Source organism: Macaca mulatta, chromosome X (genome assembly GCF_049350105.2).
Source record: "Macaca mulatta isolate MMU2019108-1 chromosome X, T2T-MMU8v2.0, whole genome shotgun sequence".
In the NCBI taxonomy this organism is placed as follows: Eukaryota; Metazoa; Chordata; class Mammalia; order Primates; family Cercopithecidae; genus Macaca; species Macaca mulatta.
This window is the reverse complement of record NC_133426.1, coordinates 1,928,554-1,950,265: the sequence shown is the minus strand read 5'-3', so window position 1 is coordinate 1,950,265 and position 21,712 is coordinate 1,928,554. Positions and strand designations below refer to the sequence as shown.

The 21,712-nt window shown below is 45.0% G+C and overlaps 1 protein-coding gene across 1 annotated transcript in view; it reads left to right on the top strand.

The window, feature by feature from the left end:
* LOC106996625 (polyprenol dehydrogenase) overlaps nt 1-21,712 on the top strand; it is a 328,740-nt gene that overhangs the window by 126,856 nt on the left and 180,172 nt on the right. Inside the window, exon 2 of the mRNA XM_028842026.2 lies at nt 4,735-4,842. Coding sequence (XP_028697859.1) covers nt 4,735-4,842 — 108 coding nt within the window. The remainder of the gene's footprint in view (nt 1-4,734; nt 4,843-21,712) is intronic.

Here is a 21,712-nt window from a genome sequence, read left to right as displayed (position 1 = left end):
CACACACCCTCACACAGACACAGACTTATACACACGCAGCATGTACACACACACACACCCTCACAGACACATACTTATACACACGCAGCATGTACACACACACACCCTCACACAGACACAGACTTATACACACACAGCATGTACACACACACACACCCTCACACAGACACATACTTATACACACGCAGCATGTACACACACACACACACCCTCACACAGACACAGACTTATACACACACAGCATATACACACACACACACCCCCTCACACAGACACAAACTTATACACACGCAGCATGTACACACACACACACCCTCACAGACACAGACTTATACACACATAGCATATAAGCATAGCGTGCGTGTTCGTAATTAGGATTTAATAATATATTCCGATTTTTAAAATAAACTTAGTAAATTAAGAACATCAATACATCTACTGAGACTACATGTAGTAATTCCAAGTCCCTTAGCTTGGGTCAGGAACATGGGAATGTCATTGTACAACTTCTACCTTCGGGTTACGAGGAATACAGCAGAAAACCTAAGCGTGTGGAAAACTTATGATGCAGTGTTCTAGGTGGACAGAACTTTTCATCGATTCACGCGTGTATCAAGCCAAATAGTAAAAGTCTTACACACCGAGAGGACTGTTCACACAATACTGTCATTGAAATGTACAGGCTGACAAATAAATTATATGTTGAAGAGCCTCCCCCACAGGCCCCACCTCCTCATACCGTCACCCTGGCGATGGAATGTTTTCAACATAGGAATTATTTTTGGGGGAGAGGAGACACGAAATTTTTTACACTTGGGAAAGGCAAAATGTAAAAGTAGCATAGGCCTTTTCATTTTATTTTATTTTATTCTATTTTATTTTATTTTATTACACTTTAAGTTCTGCAGTACATGTGCAGAATGTGCAGGTTTGTTACATAGGTAGACAGGCGCCATGGTGATTTGCTGCATCCATCAACCCGTCATCAATATTAGCTATTTCTCCTAATGCTCTCCCTCCCCTAGCCCCCCACCTCCTGACAGGCCCCGGTGTGTGATGCTCCCCTCCCTGTGTCCATGTGTTCTCATTGTTCGACTCCCACTTATGAGTGAGAACATGCGGTGTTTGGTTTTCTGTTCTTGTGTGAGTTTGCTGAGAAGGATGGTTTCCAGCTTCATCCATGTTTCTGCAAAGGACACGAACTCATCCTTTTTTATGGCTGCGTAGTATTCCATGGTGTCTATGTACCACATTTTCTTACTCCAGTCTATCATCGATGGGCATTTGGGTTGGTTCCAAGTCTTTGCTATTGTGAACAGTGCCACAATAAACATACGTGTGCGCGTGTCTTTATAGCAGAATGATTTATAATCCTTATTGCTATTTAAATTACCTTTGTATTTTTATAGATTCGTGGGTATGAGTACACTTGTGTTACACGAATATATTGCATAGTGCTAATGTTTGGGCTTTTAGTGAGGCCATCACTCAAATAACGCGCATGGTAGCCAATAGGTAATTTCTCGTCCCTCATCCCATCCCACCCTGTGACACCTCTGAGTCCCCAATGTCTATTAATTTATGCTCTATGTTGATGTGTACACATTATTTAACTCCCCTTATAAGGGATAACGTGTGGTATTTGACTTTCTGTTTCTGAGTTGTTTCACTTAGGATAATGGTCTCTAGTTCACTTTGTGTTGCTGCAGCACAAGACACAACTTCATTCCTTTTCATGGCTGCGTACTATTCCATGTTATATATGTGCCGTATTTAAAAAAATCAGAATATCTGTTGGTGGACACTCAGGCTTAATGTTTTAATAAAGAACATTCCAAATATGTTGAAGAAAATAATCTCCTGCACAAAACTTGAAAAAGGTCATATGTGTCTGTAATAATTCACAGAAAGCGACTTGCCTGACTTCCTGCCTACAAAATCTACTTTTCCGTCAGTCTTCCCTTCTCCAGGGAATTCATGGAAGTTCCCTTCTTGCATTTTCTCAGCCCCCCGTACAAGGACTCATTCTTGCCTCATCGTGTCCCCGTCTCTGTCCTTGCCTTGTGATTGGTTTTTGACTTTGCACACCAGATGTCTGACTCCCACCAGCACACCTGTTACCTGCACCTGTGAGACACGTTCTGAATCCACCACCTCTCATACCACCTGTGCTGAACTGTGGCCGAGCTCCCCCGTCAATCCCTGGGACTGCTGCAGGGGACCCTTGATAGCCATGTCTTCCTCCAGCTCGAGGGGATTCTCCATGAATCTATCCCTTCATTCCTTCCTGTGAAACATATCACAGATTCAGCTCAGAGCCCTGTGATGACGCCCGGTCTGCCGGAGAGAAAGAAGCTCACGAACTGTGCGGGGTGCCCCTGCACCTTCTTCCCTCCTCTCTTCCCTCTTTCCACGTGCTTGGCTCCAGCCAGCCGCCTTCCTCTTCCTGGAATATCGCAGGCGTGCTGGGCTTTTGCTCTCCCCGTCACAGCATCAGCTCAGGAGGCCCTCCTCGGAGGGTTTTCCTCTCACCCTCCATCCAGAATCACCGCATCGACCTCTCCTCTTCTTCCTTTGCTCGGGGTTTCCTTTGAAGTTCACTCATAACTGGAAGGTGTGAGATCTGGAAAGTTCTGGCTTATTGCCAGACACATCTGTGTATTTACAATGGATGGCATCTTACCCAGGGGAACGAAATCTCCTGGAGGCAGAGAACATGTTTATGTTGGTCTAGTTCGTTCCCTGCATGCTGGGCACCGAGTGTGGGCTCTGCACATATTTTATAAAAGAAGAAGGGAAGGGTTGGAATAGGGACAGAAGGAAGGAGGAAGAAAGGAAGGAAAGAGGGAGGGAAGAAAGAAAAGAGGGAGGGAAGGAAAGAGGGAAAGAAGGAAGGAAAGAGTGAGAGAAGGAAGTAAAGAGGAAGGGAAGGGAAGGTAGGAAGGAAAAAGTGAGAGAAGTGAAGAGGAAAGGATGGAAGGATAAAGGAAGGAAAGAGGGAGTGAAGGAAAGAGGAAAAGAAGAAGGAAGGAGTGAGACAAGGAGGGATAACATTAGGAGACATACCTAACGTAAATGACCAGTTAATGGGTGCAGCACACCAACATGGCACATGTCTACATGTGTAACAAACCTGCACGTTGTGCACATGTACCCTAGAATTTAAAGTATAATAAAAAATAAATATATGAAAAAAAGAAGAAAGGAGGGAAAGAGGAAAGGAAAGAAGTAAAGAGGGAGGGAAGAAAGGAAGGAAAGAAGGAAGGAAGGAGGAAGGAAGGAAAAAGGGAGGGAAGGAGTGAAGACAGGAAAGAGGGGAGGAAGGAAGGAAAGAAGGAAGGAGAATGGAAGGAAAGAAAAAGGGAGGGAAGGAAGGAATGAAGACAGGAAAGAGGGGAGGAAGGAAGGACGGAAGGAAGGAGAATGGAAGGAAAGAAAAAGGGAGGGAAGGAAGGAATGAAGACAGGAAAGAGGGAGGGAAGGAAGGAAGGAAGGAGAATGGAAGGAAAGAAAAAGGGAGGGAAGGAAGGAATGAAGAAAGGAAAGAGGGAGGGAAGGAAGGAAAGAAGGAGGGAGGGAAGGAGAGAGGGAGGAAAGGAAGGAATGAGGCAGGGAAAGAATGAAGGAAGAAAGGAAAAAGAGAAGGAAGGAGGAAGGAAGGAAGGAAAGAGGGAAGGAAGGAAGGAAAGATGGAGAGAAGGCAGGGAGGACAAATGGAAGGAAGAAAAAGAAATACAAATCTCTGTCCAAATGTGGATCACTTGTCTTAACCAGAAATTCAGGTGAGATGCTCTCTGCACCTGTGCTCTCAGCAGCTTTGAAGCAAACCGTATTTACCATGTCTTTTATTTTCTGGGTTCTGATGCATGACTTCCGTGACCGTGTCAGCCCTAGAGACCCTGCCCCTCCCACGGCTAGTGAATCCCCGGAGGTGGTGAACAACCCATCTGTGAGCCTGTCTTTCGTATGCAAACCCACCAAGCCAGAATCCACCCCCAACCATCTCCTTTATTGGGCTTGCCCATTCCACGTCACTCTCCACCTGCCGTAACCACCCCAAAACCAGGTACCAGAGAGTCAGGGACGGCCCCTGTGCCCCAGAGTCTGCTGAAATCATTCACACCAGCCCGCGCTAAGCCTCCTCACCTGTTCCTTCCCTTGGAAACCACAAGGAGAGCTCTTGTCCCCTTTGTCTTCCCACCTGACCAAACTGGGTGTGCCCCTGTGTGGTCCTGAGTGGCGTGACACGCCCCTCCTCTTGGAACCTGTGAGTAACAAACCACTTGCTCAAGAGCAGCCTCCTGATCTGTTGGCCCCACCATGCCTACATCCCGATAAAGTCTACATTTTACAACGCAAACCAACAAAGGTGTCCTGCCCGGTGCTGCCCCGAGAGCAGAGGTTAGCTCAGGATTCTCGCTCGCCTCTGAAAGGGTATCCATGCCGCAGGCCTTTCTGCCGGTCACATGGACGGCATATTCCAGCGCCTGCCAGGGACTCGTGGGGGATGACGGGATTTATCAGGGGGTTTTTCATTGCACTGTCATTACGCGAGACTAATCCACTTTAATACATCCATGCCTCCTGAGCCTGTGGGAATTCAAGAGGAACAGAAGCAGAAGGAATGGAACCATCCCTCCCTTTGGCATCCTGCGTCTCTGGAGGCTTAATTCTCACAAATATGTGCTCTGCTTTTAAATCTTAGTTTGATGATTTTCTCTTCCTCTTTTTCAGGTTTCCCCCGACAACCTGACCGTGTGGCTATCGTGACGGGAGGGACAGATGGCATCGGCTATTCGACGGCGAAGCATCTGGCGAGACTCGGCATGCATGTTATCATAGGTGATGACTTTGACAGTTACTTGTGTTTTTTGTTTTTTGGGTTTTGTTGTTGTTGCTGTTTTTGTTTTTGAGGCAGGGTCTCAGTCTGTCAGCCCACGCTGGACTGCAGTGCTGCGATCTCGGCTCACTGCAACCTCCACCTCCTGGGTTCAAGCAATTCTCCCACCTCAGCCTCCCGAGTACCTGGGTTTACAGACAGGCACCGCCACGCCCGGCTCATTGTTGTATTTTTAGTAGAGATGGTGTTTCAGTACACTGGCCAGGCTGGTCTTGAACCCCTCAGCTCAAGCCAGCCACCTGCCTTGGCCTCCCAGAGTGCTAGGATTACCGGTGTGAGCCACCATGCCTGGCAGTTAGTTGTATTTTATACCTAACGTGAGCTACTTAGTTGTTCATTTAGACATGTATGCAAATGTTGATTTGCATATAGAAAATTCAGTCAGATCCACAAAACTCATAAAGGTGATATTCAAAACCTGGAAAACACAGGAAATTGTTGTACTCTTTTGGAAATAGATATATGTGCTGCTTCCATATCGATCCTGTGTTTTTTTTCACATGGTTTCCTGGAAGGAAATAACCATATATCTTTATTACTTTACTAGGGCTGCTATAACAAAGTATCTGAAGGAGACTGGAGGTTAATAAAAAGCCAAAATTTAGTTTTCACAATTCTGGAGGCTGGATGTTTAATATCACAATGAGGGCAGGGCTGGTTCCTCCTGAGGCCTCTCTCCTGGGCTTGGAGACACCGTGTTCTCCCCGCGTCCTCACAGGGTCGTTTCTCTGTGTGTTTTCATCTCCTCTTCTCCTGAGATGTCTTAGTTTATTTCAGGCTGCTATCACAGAATTACCATAGAATGGGCGGCTTATATACAACAGACATTGATTCTCCCACAGTCCTGGAGGCTGGAAGTCTGAGATCCAGGGGTGGGCAGGGCTGGTTCCTCCCAAGGCCTCTCTCCTTGGCTTGTAGGCGCCGTCTTCTCTCTGTGTCCTCACAGGGTCATCCCTCTGTGTGTGTCTGTGTCCTCATATGCTCTTCTTATAAGGACACCAGTTCGATGAGATCAGGGCCCACTCTAGTGACCTCATTTTACCTTAATCACCACTTTAAAGACCTTATTTCCAAACACAGTCACATTCTGAGGTCCTGGGGTTTAGGACTTCAATTTCTGAATTTTGTTCAAACACAACCTCCTGACAGAATCTGAACAATTTTGTGGGATACTTGTTTTTTCTGCATCCATGCCCTGTAGACACTCGATGTTTGATTTCTGCTCTTCTTTTTGAAAATCTCTCTAAAAGCTTATCATGAGCTCTGACTCCTCTTTAGGTGGGACCTCTTCAGGTCTCCCTTCAACTGGGAACATGAGGACAGTTGGAATTAACCCATTCTACTATTGTCAGTGAAGGAGGGGGAGAGGGGGAGGGGGTGGGTGAAGGAGAAGGAGGGGGGAGGAGAGGGGGCGGGGGAGGGGGAAGGAGAGGGAGTGGGGGAGGGAGGAGAAGGGTGGGGGGAAGGAGAGGGAGTGGGGGAAGAAAAGGGGGCAGGGGAGGGAGAAGGAGGGGGGTGGGGGAAGAATAGGTGGTGGGGGAGGGAGAAGGAGAGGGGACGGGGAGGGGGTGGGGGAAGAAGAGGGAGCAGGGGAGGGGGAAGGAGAGGGGGTGGGGGAGGGGGAAGGAGAGGGCGTGGGGGGAGGAGAGGGGGTGGGAGAAGAAAAGGAGGTGGGGGAGGGGGAAGGAGAGGGGGTGTGGGAAGAATAGGTGGTGGGGGAGGGAGAAGGAGAGGGGATGGGGAGGGGATGGGGGAGGGGGAGGGAGCATCAATTGCATACCTGGGGAAGTTTAAATCAGCTAGCTTAAATGATGTGTGGAGATGAGCTTGGAAAAATAAAAACCTTAATGCGTATGATGCTCACTGTTGACCCCACCTGAATTTTAATTAATTATTTTCAGACAGGATCCTGTTCTGTCAGCCCAGGCTGCAGTGCAGTGATGTAATCATGGCTCACTGCAACCTCAAACTCCTGGCCTCAGGCAATCCTCCTGACTCAGCCTCACGAGTCGCTGGTACTACAGGCACGCACCACCATGCCAAACTCTATTTATTTATTTATTTATTTATTCATTTATTTATTTATTTATTTTTGAGACAGAGTCTTGCTCCGTCACCCAGGGTGGAATGCAGCGACACAATCTCGGCTCACAGCATCCTCTGCCTCCCGGGTTCCAGCGACTCCCATGCCCCAGCCTCCCGAGTAGCTGGGATTACAGGTGCCCACCACCATGCCCGGCTAATTTTTGTATTTTTAGTAGAGATGGGGTTTCGCTTTGTTGGCTAGGCTGGTCTCACACTCCTGACCTCAGGTGATCTGCCCGCCTCAGCCTCCCAAAGTGCTGGGATTACAGGCATGAGCCACTGTGTCTGGCCCCGGCTTATTTAAAAAAAATTGTTTTGGCGGCTGGGCGCCGAGATTGCACCACTGTACTCCAGCCTGGGTGACAGAGTGAGACGCGGTCTCAAAAAAATAAACAAATTGTTCTGGAGGTACAGGCTCTTGCCATGTTGCCCAAGCTGGTCTTGGAACTCCTGGGTTGAGGCGATCCTCCCACCTTGGTCTCCCAAAGTGCTGGGATTACAAGTGTGAGCCACTATGCCTGGGCACCCTTTGCTTTTAATGAAAGACTGTTATATGATGTCTGCTTTTATAAACATCATACTGTAGGTCTGGTTTTAGATATGCAGGATCATATTCACTTAAGACTTTCCAGGCCGGGCACAATGGCCCACACCTGTAATCCCAGCACTTTGGGAGGCCGAGGCAGGTGGATCACGAGGTCAGGAGATCGAGACCATGCTGGCCAACATGGTGAAACCCTGTCTCTACTAAAAATATAAAAAGTAGCTGGGCATGATGGTGCATGCCTGTAATCCCAGCTACTTTAGTAGAAACCCTGTCTCTACTAAAAATATAAAAAGTAGCTGGGCATGATGGTGCGCGCCTGTAATCCCAGCTACTTTAGTAGAAACCCTGTCTCTACTAAAAATATAAAAAGTAGCTGGACATGATGGTGCGTGCCTGTAATCCCAGCTACTTTAGTAGAAACCCTGTCTCTACTAAAAATATAAAAAGTAGCTGGGCATGATGGTGCATGCCTGTAATCCCAGCTACTTTAGTAGAAACCCTGTCTCTACTAAAAATATAAAAAGTAGCTGGACATGATGGTGCGCGCCTGTAATCCCAGCTACTTTAGTAGAAACCCTGTCTCTACTAAAAATATAAAAAGTAGCTGGGCATGATGGTGCATGCCTGTAATCCCAGCTACTTTAGTAGAAACCCTGTCTCTACTAAAAATATAAAAAGTAGCTGGACATGATGGTGCGCGCCTGTAATCCCAGCTACTTTAGTAGAAACCCTGTCTCTACTAAAAATATAAAAAGTAGCTGGGCATGATGGTGCATGCCTGTAATCCCAGCTACTTTAGTAGAAACCCTGTCTCTACTAAAAATATAAAAAGTAGCTGGGCATGATGGTGCGTGCCTGTAATCCCAGCTACTTTAGTAGAAACCCTGTCTCTACTAAAAATATAAAAAGTAGCTGGGCATGATGGTGCGTGCCTGTAATCCCAGCTACTTTAGTAGAAACCCTGTCTCTACTAAAAATATAAAAAGTAGCTGGGCATGATGGTGCGTGCCTGTAATCCCAGCTACTTTAGTAGAAACCCTGTCTCTACTAAAAATATAAAAAGTAGCTGGGCATGATGGTGCGTGCCTGTAATCCCAGCTACTTTAGTAGAAACCCTGTCTCTACTAAAAATATAAAAAGTAGCTGGGCATGATGGTGCATGCCTGTAATCCCAGCTACTTTAGTAGAAACCCTGTCTCTACTAAAAATATAAAAAGTAGCTGGGCATGATGGTGCGTGCCTGTAATCCCAGCTACTTTAGTAGAAACCCTGTCCCTACTAAAAATATAAAAAGTAGCTGGGCATGATGGTGCGTGCCTGTAATCCCAGCTACTTTAGTAGAAACCCTGTCTCTACTAAAAATATAAAAAGTAGCTGGGCATGATGGTGCGCGCCTGTAATCCCAGCTACTTGGGAGGTTGAGGCAGGAGCATCTCTTGAGCCAGGGAGCCGGAGGTTGCAGTGAGCCGAGATCACGCCACTGCACTGCAGCCTGGGCGACAGAGTGAGACTCTGTCTCAAAAAAAAAGACTTTCCAAACCCAATGCCCATTATTGACTGACTTCTTCCTTTCTGCCATTCTTTCTCCTTCTTTCCCTTGTTGTCATTTATGGAAAGATGGTCATGGATCATAAACAATGCTTAGGGCTGGAGATTTCAACATGAATTCGTCTCAGTTCTTCCTTATCTTGGAGGAGCTCTGTCCAGGACAGAGATTTTTCTGGGCCTTGAACACCTTTGCAGAAGCCAAAAAGGCTCAAGCGTAAGAGCATGAGTCTGATCTGGTGACCAGGGGCTCAGCACGGAGCCTTTCCGGGCCTTGAACCTCTGGATGTCTGTTGATGCCTCATTGTACAGGCTAAAAGTCATCACATTACGAATCAATGAAGTTGACATGCATGTAAAAGGTATAAGGAAAAACTGAGCTCTCCACATCATCGTATGCACAAAATCTATCCGATAGAAACTGTGATATCCTCATGCATTTAAATAGCTGCTCTGGTTCTGAGCCTCGTGTGTTTCAATAGCTGCTCTGGTTCTGAGCCTCGATGGCCATCCACTTGGCTTTGAGTTGGCTCTATCCAAAAATCTCTGTGGCAGTTTCTGCTGGTGCAAATGCACGGCTGCTGCCCACACCTCTGTGTTTTCTCATCTTCATTTGCAAAAGAAGAAAATGCCAACCTTGCTGACGCTAACCTCCTGAATTTCATGCGGGAATCCCCAGGAGTCCTTGACTCAGAGGGGGAAACCCCACGTTCAGCCCATCTGGCCTTCTGTTTGTTCTCCCTGGAGATGCGTGGTTCATGTCAGCGCACATGGCTCCTTGCTCTGTCCTTCACTTAAGTTTGAGCCTTTTTGGCTTTTGCAAAACATGAGTGCACAACTTAAAATTTTTCTGTGTCATGGCTCTTCTCAACTTTCACATTTTTGAGACAGGGTCTCACTCCGTCACCCAGGCTGCAGTGCAATGGCATGATCTCAGCGCACTACAACCTCTGCCTCCTGGGCTCAAGCGATCCTCCCACCTCAGCCTCCCAAGTAGCTGGGACCACAGGTGTGCACCACCAGGCCTGGCTAATTTTTTGTAGTTTTAGTAGAGACGGAGTCTCACCAGGTTGCTCGGACTTGTCTCGAACACCTGAGCTGAAGCAATCTGCCTGCTTGGGCCTCCCAAAGTGCTGGGATTACAGGTGTGAGCCACTGTGCCCGGACACTTTTAAAATAATTTTGTACAGGCAGTTCCCTTCCTCATACAACCATCTTTCTCTCATGGGCTTCAGGGTTTGTAAAATAGTATACAGACGTGTGTACTGTTTCACATGATGAAGCTTAGTTTTATTAGATAATGATAACATCTTGTTTGGCTATATCATAATGAGGTAATTGAGTAGAAGGTAATGAAATCTTGTTGGATTAATGATTTGTTGGGCTTTGGGAGCAGGTGAGCACTTTTTGGTCTATTTCAGTCTCTTTCTTTCCATCAAGCCGTTCTTTTACTCAAAGTTGTATCTAACTCCCACTTGAGCATTTTTTCACCCATTCTTTTTTTTTTTTTCCTTCGAGATGGAGTCTCGCTCTGTTGCCCAGGCTGGAGTTCAGTGGCACAATCTCAGCTCCCTTCAACCTCAACCTCCCGGGTTCAAGCGATTCTCTTGCCTCAGCCTCCCAAGTAGCTGGGACTACAGGAGTGCGCCACCACACCCAGCTAATTTTTGTATTTTTAGTAGAGATGGAGTTTCACCATGATGGCCAAGATGGTCTCAATCTCTTGACCTCGTGATCCGCCCGTCTCAGCCTCCTAAAGTGCTGGGATTACAGGCGTGAGCCACTGCACCTGGCCCCATTCTCTTTATTTTATTTTATTATTTTATTTTTATTATTATGTTTTTGAGATGGAGTTTCACTCTTATTGCCCAGGCTGGAGTGCAGTGGCACGATCTCAGCTTACCACAACCTCCCGGGTTGAAGCCATTCTCCTACCTCAGCCTCCTAAGTAACTGGGACTACAGGTGTGTGCCACCACGGCAAGCTAATTTTTGTATTTTTAGTAGAGAGGGGGTTTCACCATATTGGTCAGGATGGTCTTGATTTCTTGACCTCATAATTTGCCTGCCTCGGCCTCCCAAAGTGCTGGGATTACAGGCATGAGCCACTGCACCCGGCCCCATTCTCATAATAGACTGGGAGAAGTTAAAAGTTTATGACAATTTCTTGAAATTGTCAAGTTCATCCATGTCCATAACTCTCCTGTCTTGGTGTGTTTGGGCTGCTGTAACACAATACTGCAGACCGCGTGGCTTGCAAACCAGAGAAACTTATTGTCCTATAGTTCTCAAGGCTGGAAGTCCTAAGACCAGGGGGTCAGCATGGTCAGATTCTGGTGTAGTCTGTCTTCTAGGTTGTGGATGGCCACTTTGTCCTGTGTCCTCCCGTGGCGGAAACTGGATGGGGTCTCTTTTATAAGGGTACTAATTCCATTCATGGTGCTCCACTCTCATGACCTAATCATCCCACAAGGCTCTGCCTCCCAACAGAGTCACCAGGGATGTTAGAGTTTCAACGCAGGAACTTCGGACGGATACAAACATTCAGTTTATTGCACCCCCTCTAGATGCAAAAGGATTGGGTTTAGATGAGGAGACCCTGTGAGAGAGGGTGCCCATCTGAGAGAATATTTCTAGAAGTTCTTATGAACTTGAGCACTTTCATGATCTGTTTACATCTCCCTGGGACCTGAGGAAATCAGAGACAAGACGTAGGACAGGAGGGGTTCTGAGATTTAGCGTGGAGACTGTGAGATGGTGATGGATTCCAACCCTTGGTTTTGACCATCCATGCTAGGTGGATATCTGCTCTGTCATTAACGACATGACAAACTTTGCAGGACTTTCCGTGTCTCAGACTTCTGCCAATATTTGAGATGACTGGGTCAAAATGATGCTGATTTTTCGAACAGGGAGAGCAATAGGTATTCTCTGAAGGTTGGCTGGATGTGGGCCTAGTGGCTTCAATGATGGTGGAGTAGGGTGAAGAGAGACCCTCAAGATTGAACAAAGATGGGAGGACTTACATCCAATACTGGTTATATTTGACCTTGTGTCTCCTCCAGTGCAATGATCTTTTCGTCTTCTTAATTCTTAATTAAGCTAGGCAATGTTTAATTATTAGTTTAATTCTTCATTAAACTAGGAAGGGAAGAAAACACCCCATTTCTTTGTGCTTTTTTGCCTCATCGTGGTGGTTGAGGTCATGAGGAGGTCTACTTGGGCAGGTCATGAGGAAGTCTATTGTATGAGGTTGTGATGATGTCTCATTGAGTTACATCATGATGAGGTGCAGTTTGGTTCGGTCATGATGAGATCTAGTTGGGCAGGTCATGAGGAAGTCTAGTTGTATGAGGTTGTGATGATGTCTGGTTGAGTTAGATCATGGTGAGGTAGAGTTTGGTTTGGTCATGACGAGATCTAGTTGGGCAGGTCATGATGAAGTCTAGTTGTATTAGGTTGTGATGATGTCTGGTTGAGTTAGATCATGGTGAGGTACAGTTTGGTTCGGTCATGATGAGGTCTAGTTGGGCAGGTCATGAGGAAGTCTAGTTGTATGAGGTTGTGATGACGTTTCATTGAGTTACATCATGATGAGGTGCAGTTTGGTTTGGTCATGATGAGATCTAGTTGGGCAGGTCATGATGAAGTCTAGTTGTATTAGGTTGTGATGGTGTCTGGTTGAGTTAGATCATGGTGAGGTACAGTTTGGTTCGGTCGTGATGAGGTCTAGTTGGGCAGGTCATGAGGAAGTCTAGTTGTATGAGGTTGTGATGATGTCTGGTTGAGTTACATCATGATGAGGTGCAGTTTGGTTTGGTCTTGATGAGATCTAGTTGGGCAGGTCATGAGGAAGTCTAGTTGTATGAGGTTGTGATGATGTCTGGTTGAGTTAGATCATGGTGAGGTACAGTTTGGTTTGGTCATGACGAGATCTAGTTGGGCAGGTCATGAGGAAGTCTAGTTGTATGAGGTTGTGATGATGTCTGGTTGAGTTACATCATGATGAGGTGCAGTTTGGTTTGGTCATGATGAGGTCTAGTTGGGCAGGTCATGATGAAGTCTAGTTGTATGAGGTTGTGATGATGTCTGGTTGAGTTAGATCATGGTGAGGTACAGTTTGGTTTGGTCATGACGAGATCTAGTTGGGCAGGTCATGATGAAGTCTAGTTGTATTAGATCATGATAATGTCTCCTTTGGTTATGTCATGATGAAGTAGTTGAATAGGATGTAATGAAGTCTTGTTTGATTAGATCATGATGACTGGTTGAGTTAGGTCATTATGAGGAATGGTTTGATTAGGTCTTAATGAAGTCTAATTCCATAAGAGCATGATGAGATGTAATTGGATTAGACATGATGATATGTGACTTATTTAGGTCATGATGAAATCTAGTTGGGCTAAGTCACTCTGAGATCTAATTGGGTAGGTCGTGATGAGGTCTAGTTGAGTTAGGTCCTGACGACATGTAGTTGGGTTAGGTCACATTGAGGTCTAGTTGTCACATTGATGAAATCTTGTTGGATTAGATTAGGATGACTGGTTGAGTTAGATCATTATGAGGTGTGATTTAATTAGGTCTTAATGAAGTCTACTTCAGTAATAGCATGATGAGATCTAGCTGGATCAGATCATGATGATGTGTGGTTTGGCTAGGTCATGATGAAGTCTAGTTGGGTTAAGAACCAATGAGTTCTAGTTGGGTTAGGTCACATTGATGTCTAGTTGGGTAAGTCATGATGAGGTCTAATTGGGTTAGAGCATGATGAGATCTAGTTGGGAAGGTCATGATGAGGCCTAATGGATAGATCATGATGAGGTCTAGTTGGGTTAGGTCATGATAAGGTCTAGTTGGGTTATGTCATCATGAGGTAGTTGAATACAACACAATAAAGTCTTGTTGGATTAGATCATGATGACAGGTTGAGTTAGATCATGATGATATGTGGTTTGGTTAGGTCACAGTGAGGTCTAGTTGACTGAGGACTTTGTAGGAACAAAGCAATGAAGACATGTGAGCAAGCTTCTGGTGCATGTGCATGGGAGTCTCAAGTGTTACCACTTCATTTAGATGATGTTTACTGAGCATCAGGAGCAGTGTATGTCAGCACCAATGTGCCTTTTTTCTGGAGATAAACAGAAAGTAAACACCACATCTGCACCCTACCTGTCTCCTTTCCCACAGAGCTCCTGATGTCAGTGTTTACTTTTCACTGTGAGTTACAGTTTTGACCCTTCAAGTCAATCCAATCAATTATTCAGTCTTATCTCCCCTGTGTGACTTTGAGGATAATTGGATTTATTCTGAGAGAGGCATTTTTTCATTTTGTAAGACAGTTTGATTCAAAGTCAATTAATGAAAAAAATCATTGAACACAATGAATTTTATATTAAATACAGAATAAGAGATGAGCATATTTAACTTCAAATTTTTAATTAAAATTTATTAATATTTAAAGAATAATCAACTACTTGTAAAATAATTCAGATTATAACCTGGGTCCAACTGAAGCACATTAATATGATGAGGCACATATATCAGTTGTTCAAATTCCCATCTGTCCACAAGATCTTAGTTTCATTGTTTCAAAATATTGTTTTGGTGGGGGATCATTTTTTTTCATAATGCTTAATGGAATGTCATCTAAGATGTAGGTGGGGTTGGTAAACTTTTTCTGTAAAGAGACCGGTAATAAATGTGTTCATATGTTTCTCTCATAACTATGAGTTCTGCCCTAGTAGTGAGTAACCACCCATAGGTAATATTTAAAACAACAGGAAAGTCTGTGTTCCAGTAAAACTTTTTTGTACAATATCTAGCTGCAGACCAGGTTTAGCCACAGATTGGTGACTCTGGTTTGGGCTCAAAATCTTTTTGTTTCTGTTTTGAAATTATACTGCTTTTTTCCAATAATAAGAAATCTCTTGTACAGTCCTCAGGAAGGGTAGATAGTAATGAGGTCTAATTATGTTATAATGAAGTTTAGTTGGGTTATGATGAAGTCTAGTTGGGTTGGTCCTGATGAGATCTAGTCGCATTAGGTCCTGATGAGATCTAGTTGGGTAAGGTTCTGATGAGGTCCAGTTGGTTGGTCATGATGAGATCTAGTTAGGCTATAATGAGGTCCAGTTGGGTTGGTCATGAGGAGATCTAATTGTATTAGGTCATGATGAGATCTAGTTGGGTTAGGTTATGATGAGGTCTAGTTGGGTTGGTCATGATGAGATCTGGTTGGGTTAGGTTATGATGAGATCTAGTTGGTTGGTCATGATGAGATCTAGTTAGGTTATGATGAGGTCTAGTTGGGTTGGTCGTGATGAGATCTAGTTGTATTTGGTCATGATGAGGTCTAGTTGGGTGAGATTATGATGAGGTTTATTTAGTTGGGTTAGGTCATGATGAGGTCTAGTTGGGTTAGGGTATGAGGAGATTTAATTGAGTTAGGTTATGATGAGGTATAGTTGGGCTGGTCTTTATGAAATCTATTGTATTAGGTCATGATGAGATCTAATTGAATTATGTTACGATGATATCTAGTTGGTTGGTCATGATGAGATCTAGTTGTATTAGGTCATGATGTGATGTAGCTGGGGTAGGTTATGATGAGGTCTAGTTGGGTTTGTCATGATGAGAACTAGTTGTACTAGGTCATGATGAGTAGTAGTTGGTTTAGGTTATGATGAGATCTAGTTGGTTGGTCATGTTGAGATCTAGTTAGGTTATGATGAGGTCTAGATGGGTTGGTCATAATGAAATCTAGTTGTATTAGGTCATGATGAGATCCAGTTGTGGTAGGATATGGTGCGGTCTAGTGCATTGGTCATGATGAAATCTAGTTGTATTAGGTTATGATGAGATCTAGTTGGATTAAATTATAATGGGATCTGTTTGGTTGGTCATGATGTGCTCTAGTTAGGTCATGATGAGTTCTAGTTGGGTAGGTCATGATAAGATCTAGTTGTCTCATGTCATGATGAGGTCTAGTTGGGTTAGGTTATGATGAAGTCCAATTTGGTTCGGTCATGATGAGGTCTAGTGGGATTGGTCATTATGAGAATTAGTTGTATTAGGTCATAATGAAGTCTAGTTGGGCTAGGCTATGATGCGATCTGGTAGGTTGTTCATGATGAGATCTACTTGTATTAGGTCATGATGAGATCTAGGCGGGTTAGGTTATGATGAGATCTAGTTCATTGTCATAATGAGATGTAGCTTGTTTATGATGAGGTCTAGTTGTGTTGCTCATGGTGGGATCTAGTTGTATTAGGTCATGATAAGATCTAGTTGGGTTAGGTTATGATGAGGTCTAGTTGGGTTGGTCATGATGTAATCTTGTTGGATTATATTATGATAAGATCTAGTTCGTTGGTCATGATGAGATATAATTAGGTCATGACAAGGTCTAGTTGGGTTGGTCTTGATGAGATCTAGTTGTATTAGGTCATGATGAGGTCTAGTTTGGTTAGGTTATGATGAAGTCTAGTTTGGTTAGGTCATGATAGATTCTACTTGGGTTAGGGTATGAGGAGATTTACTTGGATTAGGTTGTGATGAGGTCTATTTGGGTTGGTCATGATGAGATTTTGTTAGGTCATGATGAGGACTAGTTTTGTTGGCCTTGATGAGATGTAGTTGTATTAGGTCATAATGAAGTCTTGTGGGGTTAGGTTATGATGTAGTTAAGCTGGGTTCAGTTATGATGAAGTATAGTTGGGTTGGTCATTATGAGAGTTAGTTAGGTCATGAGGAGGTAGTTGGGTTGGTCATGATGAAATCTAGTCACAGTCAGTCATGATTAGATCTTGTTGGGCTGGTTTATAATGAGATTTAGCTGTGTCAGGTCATGATGAGGTCTAGTTGGGTTGGTAATGATGTGATCTCGTTGTATTAGGTCATGATGAGGTCTAGTTTGGTTAAGTTATGAGGTCTAGTGTGGTTGGTCATGATGAGATTCAGTTAAGTTTTGATGAGGTCTATTTGGTATAGTCATAAAGATATATATTTGTATTAGGTCATGTTGAGGTCTATTTGGGCTAGGTTATAATGAGATTTAGTTGGCTTAGGTCATGATGAGGTCTAGTTGGGTTAAGGTATAATCAGATCTATTTGGGTTAGGGTATGATGAGGTGTATTTTGGCCGGTCCTAATGAGATTTAGTTGGGTTAGAGTATGATGAGGTGCGGTTGTGTTGGTCATCATGAAATCTAGTTTTGTAGGTCACAGGAAGTCTAGCTGGGTTAGGTTATCTAAATTGCAACTGTCTTTTAAAAGTGACTTTGTGCCACATATACTTTGTGTTGTCCATGAATAGTACCTGTGACACATGTAAAATATTTAAACTTGTATTTCATTATCTATTTACTTATTTTAATTGACAAAAACAAGTGACATATTTTTATGGTGTACAAAGTGTGGTTTCGATATATGTTTCCATCTGGAATGGCCAATTCAAGCTAATTCGCATATCCATTACCTTACGTGTTTCTTTTTGTGTGTTTTTGGAAACACGGAAAATCTACTCTCTTTGCAATTTTCAAATATGAATTATAGTCACTGTGACTAATTATAGTCAAGTTCAAGACTATAAGTCACTAATTTAGTCACCTTTAGTACAATAGATCTCTTGAACTTATACCTTCCGTCAAACTGACCTTTGGTGTCATTTGACCAAAATGTCACCAACCCACCCCCCTAGCACCTGGTAATCACCATAATACTTTTTCTTTTCTTTCTTTCTTTTTTTTGAGATGGAGTCTCACTCTGTCGCCAGGCTGGAGTGCAGTCACGTGATCTCGGCTCACTGCAACCTCTGCCTCTCAGGTTCAAGCAATTCTCCTGCCTCAGCCTCCCGAGTAGCTGGGACTACAGGTGCACACCACCACACTTGGCTAATTTTTGCACTTTTAGTGGAGACGGGGTTTTACCACGTTGGCCAGGATGGTCTCGATCTCTTGACCTTGTGATCCACCCGCCTTGGCCTCCCAAAGTGCTGGGATTACAGCCGTGAGCCACTGTGCCCGGCCAGTAATCACCATAATACTTTTTCTTGTGAGTTCGACTTCTGGAGCCTCTACATATGGGTGAGATCATGTGGGATTTGGCTTTCTGCAGCTTATTTTACTTAATGTGATGTACTCCTGGTTGATCCATATTGTATCACAGGACAGGTTCCCCTTCTTAAAAGGCTGAATGGTATTCCATGGTGTAGAATCCCACGTTTTCTTTGTCCACATATCCTTAGGTGGACACTTAGGTTGGTTTCATAGCTTGGCTCTTGTGAGTCAGGCTGCAGTGAACATGGGACTGTAGATATCACCATAAGGTGCTCATTTCATTTCCTTTGGATCTATACGGAGGAGTGAGATTGCTAGATCATATGGTAGGTTTATTTGTTTATTTATTTGAGATGCAGTTTCGCTCTTGTTGCCCAGGCTGGAGTGCCATTTCGTGACCTCGGCTCACCACAACATCCGCCTCCCAGGTTCAGGCAATTCTCCTGCCTCAGCCTCCTGAATAGCTGGGATGACAGGCACATACCACCCAGCCCAGCTAATTTGTATTTTTAGTAGACATGGGGTTTCACCATATTGGTCAGGCTGATCTCAACCTCCCAACCTCAGGTTATCCACCTGCCTTGGCCTCCCAAAGTGCTGGAATTACAGGTGTGAGCCACCGCACCCATCTGCAATGAATACGGGAGTCTAGATGTCTCTGCAAAGTGCTAATTTCATTTCCTTTGGATCTATACGGAGGAGTGAGGTTGCTAGATCCTATGGTAGGTGTATTGATCATTTTTTGAGGAACTCTCAAAAAAAAAAAAATAAGGCCACCCCTTTAGACACACCTTAAAATCCAACCTCTCTGGTCGAAGATACTTAAAAAAAATGACGACGACATCCAACTGTAGTCTCCTGTCCAATGCACATTCACTTCCTAAGACATGAAAGAAACCACACCGGGTGTGGTGGCTCATGCCTGTCATCCCAGCACTGTGGGAGGCCAAGGCGAATGGGTCACCTGAGGTCAGGAGTTCAAGACCAGCCTGGCCAACAGAGTGAAACCCCATCTCCACTGTTTTCCGTAATGACGGTACCAATTTCCATTGCACATAGAACATGTAATGCCTTCCCTCCCCAGACCCCTAAATACGAGGGATGGAGCAGAAGGCAGATGCACTGTGTTGGGGACTTGTGTGTGGTGTTTCTCTGCACATGCAGCAGTTGCTCAGTAAATGCAGGAACTACTCCAGCAAATGTCCCACATCCAGTTCCTTAAAGAAGCTCCCTCCAGATCTGAGGAGACAATTGCTGAAGGTGACGCTGGCCGAAGAAGATATCGCACATGCCACCCCACCTTCTCCATTCCTCCAATGTGCTGCCTCTGTCCTATGCCAGTGTTGACTGTGCCGCCATGGAAAATGCCCTGCCCATGAAGGTGGTCTTCCCAAATAATCGCTTCGCCTGGCTTTTTTTGATGCTCCCAGCTTTTTTCTGGCCACGTTGGTCTTTCATGGGAAGGTGGAGGCTTCCTTCTTACTTCGTCCCACCTTCCAGCATGTTTCCCTTTGATTTTCCTTTTTTTTTCTTTTTCAGATGGAGTCTAGCTCTGTTGCCCAGGCTGGAGTGCAGTGGCACGATCTCGTCTCACTGCAACCTCCGCCTCCTGGGTTCAAGCGATTCTTCTGCCTCAGCCTCCAGAGTACCTGGGATTATAGGCGCCTGCCACCATGTCTGGCTTTTTGTTTGTTTGTTTGTTTGTTTTGAGACAGAGTTGGGCTCTGTCACCAGAGTTGGGCTGGAGTGCAGTGGCCTGATCTCAGTTCACGGCAACCTCTGCTTCCCGGGTCCTGGTTCAAGTGATTCTCCTGCCTCAGCCTCCCTAGTAGCTGGGATTACAGGCATGCACCACCATGCCCAGCTAATTTTTATATTTTTAGTAGAGACCGGGTTTCACTATGTTGGCCAGGCTGGTCTTCTTTTTTTTTTTTTTTTTTTTTGAGACGGAGTCTCGCTGTGTCGCCCAGGCTGGAGTGCAGTGGCCGGATCTCAGCTCACTGCAAGCTCTGCCTCCCGGGTTTTTACGCCATTCTCCTGCCTCAGCCTCCCGAGTAGCCGGGACTACAGGCGCCCGCCACCTCGCCCGGCTAGTTTTTTGTATTTTTTAGTAGAGACGGGGTTTCACCGTGTTAGCCAGGATGGTCTCGAACTCCTGACCTCGTGATCCGCCCGTCTCGGCCTCCCAAAGTGCTGGGATTACAGGCTTGAGCCACCGCGCCCGGCCCAGGCTGGTCTTCAACTCCTGACCTCGTGATCTGCTCGCCTCAGCTTCCCAAATCCCAAAGTGCTGGGATTGCAGGTGTGAGCCACCGTGCCTGGCCGCACCCTTTGATCTTGCGATGACTGATACAGCAGAGCTGCCCAGCAGTGGATGACTACTTAGATTTTAAAAGTTCATGAGATTTCATAAATCAGCTCATGAATGTACAAGGCCCCAGTGTAAAGGTTACCTTGACTTTGAATTTTTTTATCCTTTCTTGTTTTGTTTTGTGTTGGATGCATAAGACATTTATAGATGGAATATAGCTTTCAGGCTATTTCTTCCTCTCCCTCCCCTCGAAACCCACCTCCCTGAAATGCCTGCCGCCTCCTCAGCGCCAAAAGACTCCGAAAGCAAATATATGACGACAGTATATCATGTTCTATTTCTTTAAGGAAGTCAAAGGTGCAAATTACCTTGGCAGCTTCAGTCTTCTGATGTTTGAAACTTTGAATTCCTTCAAGGGAGTGCCAATTTAGATATTCCTTTTACTCTGCCCCGAAGGATGGGCTTCACGCTATTGATCTTAGCCGTCTCCCGCTGGAGCCAAACACATTTCCAACTTCAATTGTTTCACTGCCTCTCCTCTCTTAGATATTTTTTAACTCCTTGCTGAAAACACTTCTCATTGTTTTTTGAAAAGTGCATTCTGGTAGTTAATTTGGGAGCCCGTGGCCTTAATCCAGAAGAAAGAATACCGAATACAATGGTAGGATATCAAACCGCATGGTGTCTTACTTGTGTTGGAGTGTGTAAATTCAACACACTATGTTGACTCAGCATGCAGGAATGCCAGAGAGAGCGATTGTTTGGTCATGTATTTTCACGCAGAGCCGGGGATGGTGCTGTACTTCGGAATACCTCACTGGCTCGGGCTGGGTGCAGGTAGGATGGAGATAGACTGGCCCCACCCCCTTGGTACCTGCTCCTTGCAGGTCAGCTGTTTGAAGCTGGTGTCCTGATCCTCCCTTCCAGCTCTCCTGGCACCCAGGAGGTTCTTGTTCAAGCCTGTGCACTTCACCTGCTAGATCTCATCTCCCTTCTCTCAACACTTTTTCCATGACCCTCTCTGAAAGGGAGTTTTGGGCTTTGCTCACCTTGGAAAGCAGTTAACACCACACGTTGCCAACAGGTTAATGAAGGATGAGGCCGAAGGAGGAAGAATTTGCCAAGCTCCATTCCCCTCAAGAGCTGCCCCTTCAGAAACACCTTAAAATGCAACCTCCCTGGTCAAAGACATTTGAAAAAATGAGTATGAAAAGATCAGACTATAGTCTCCTGTTTAACACACGTTCACTTCCTAAGACATTAAAGAAA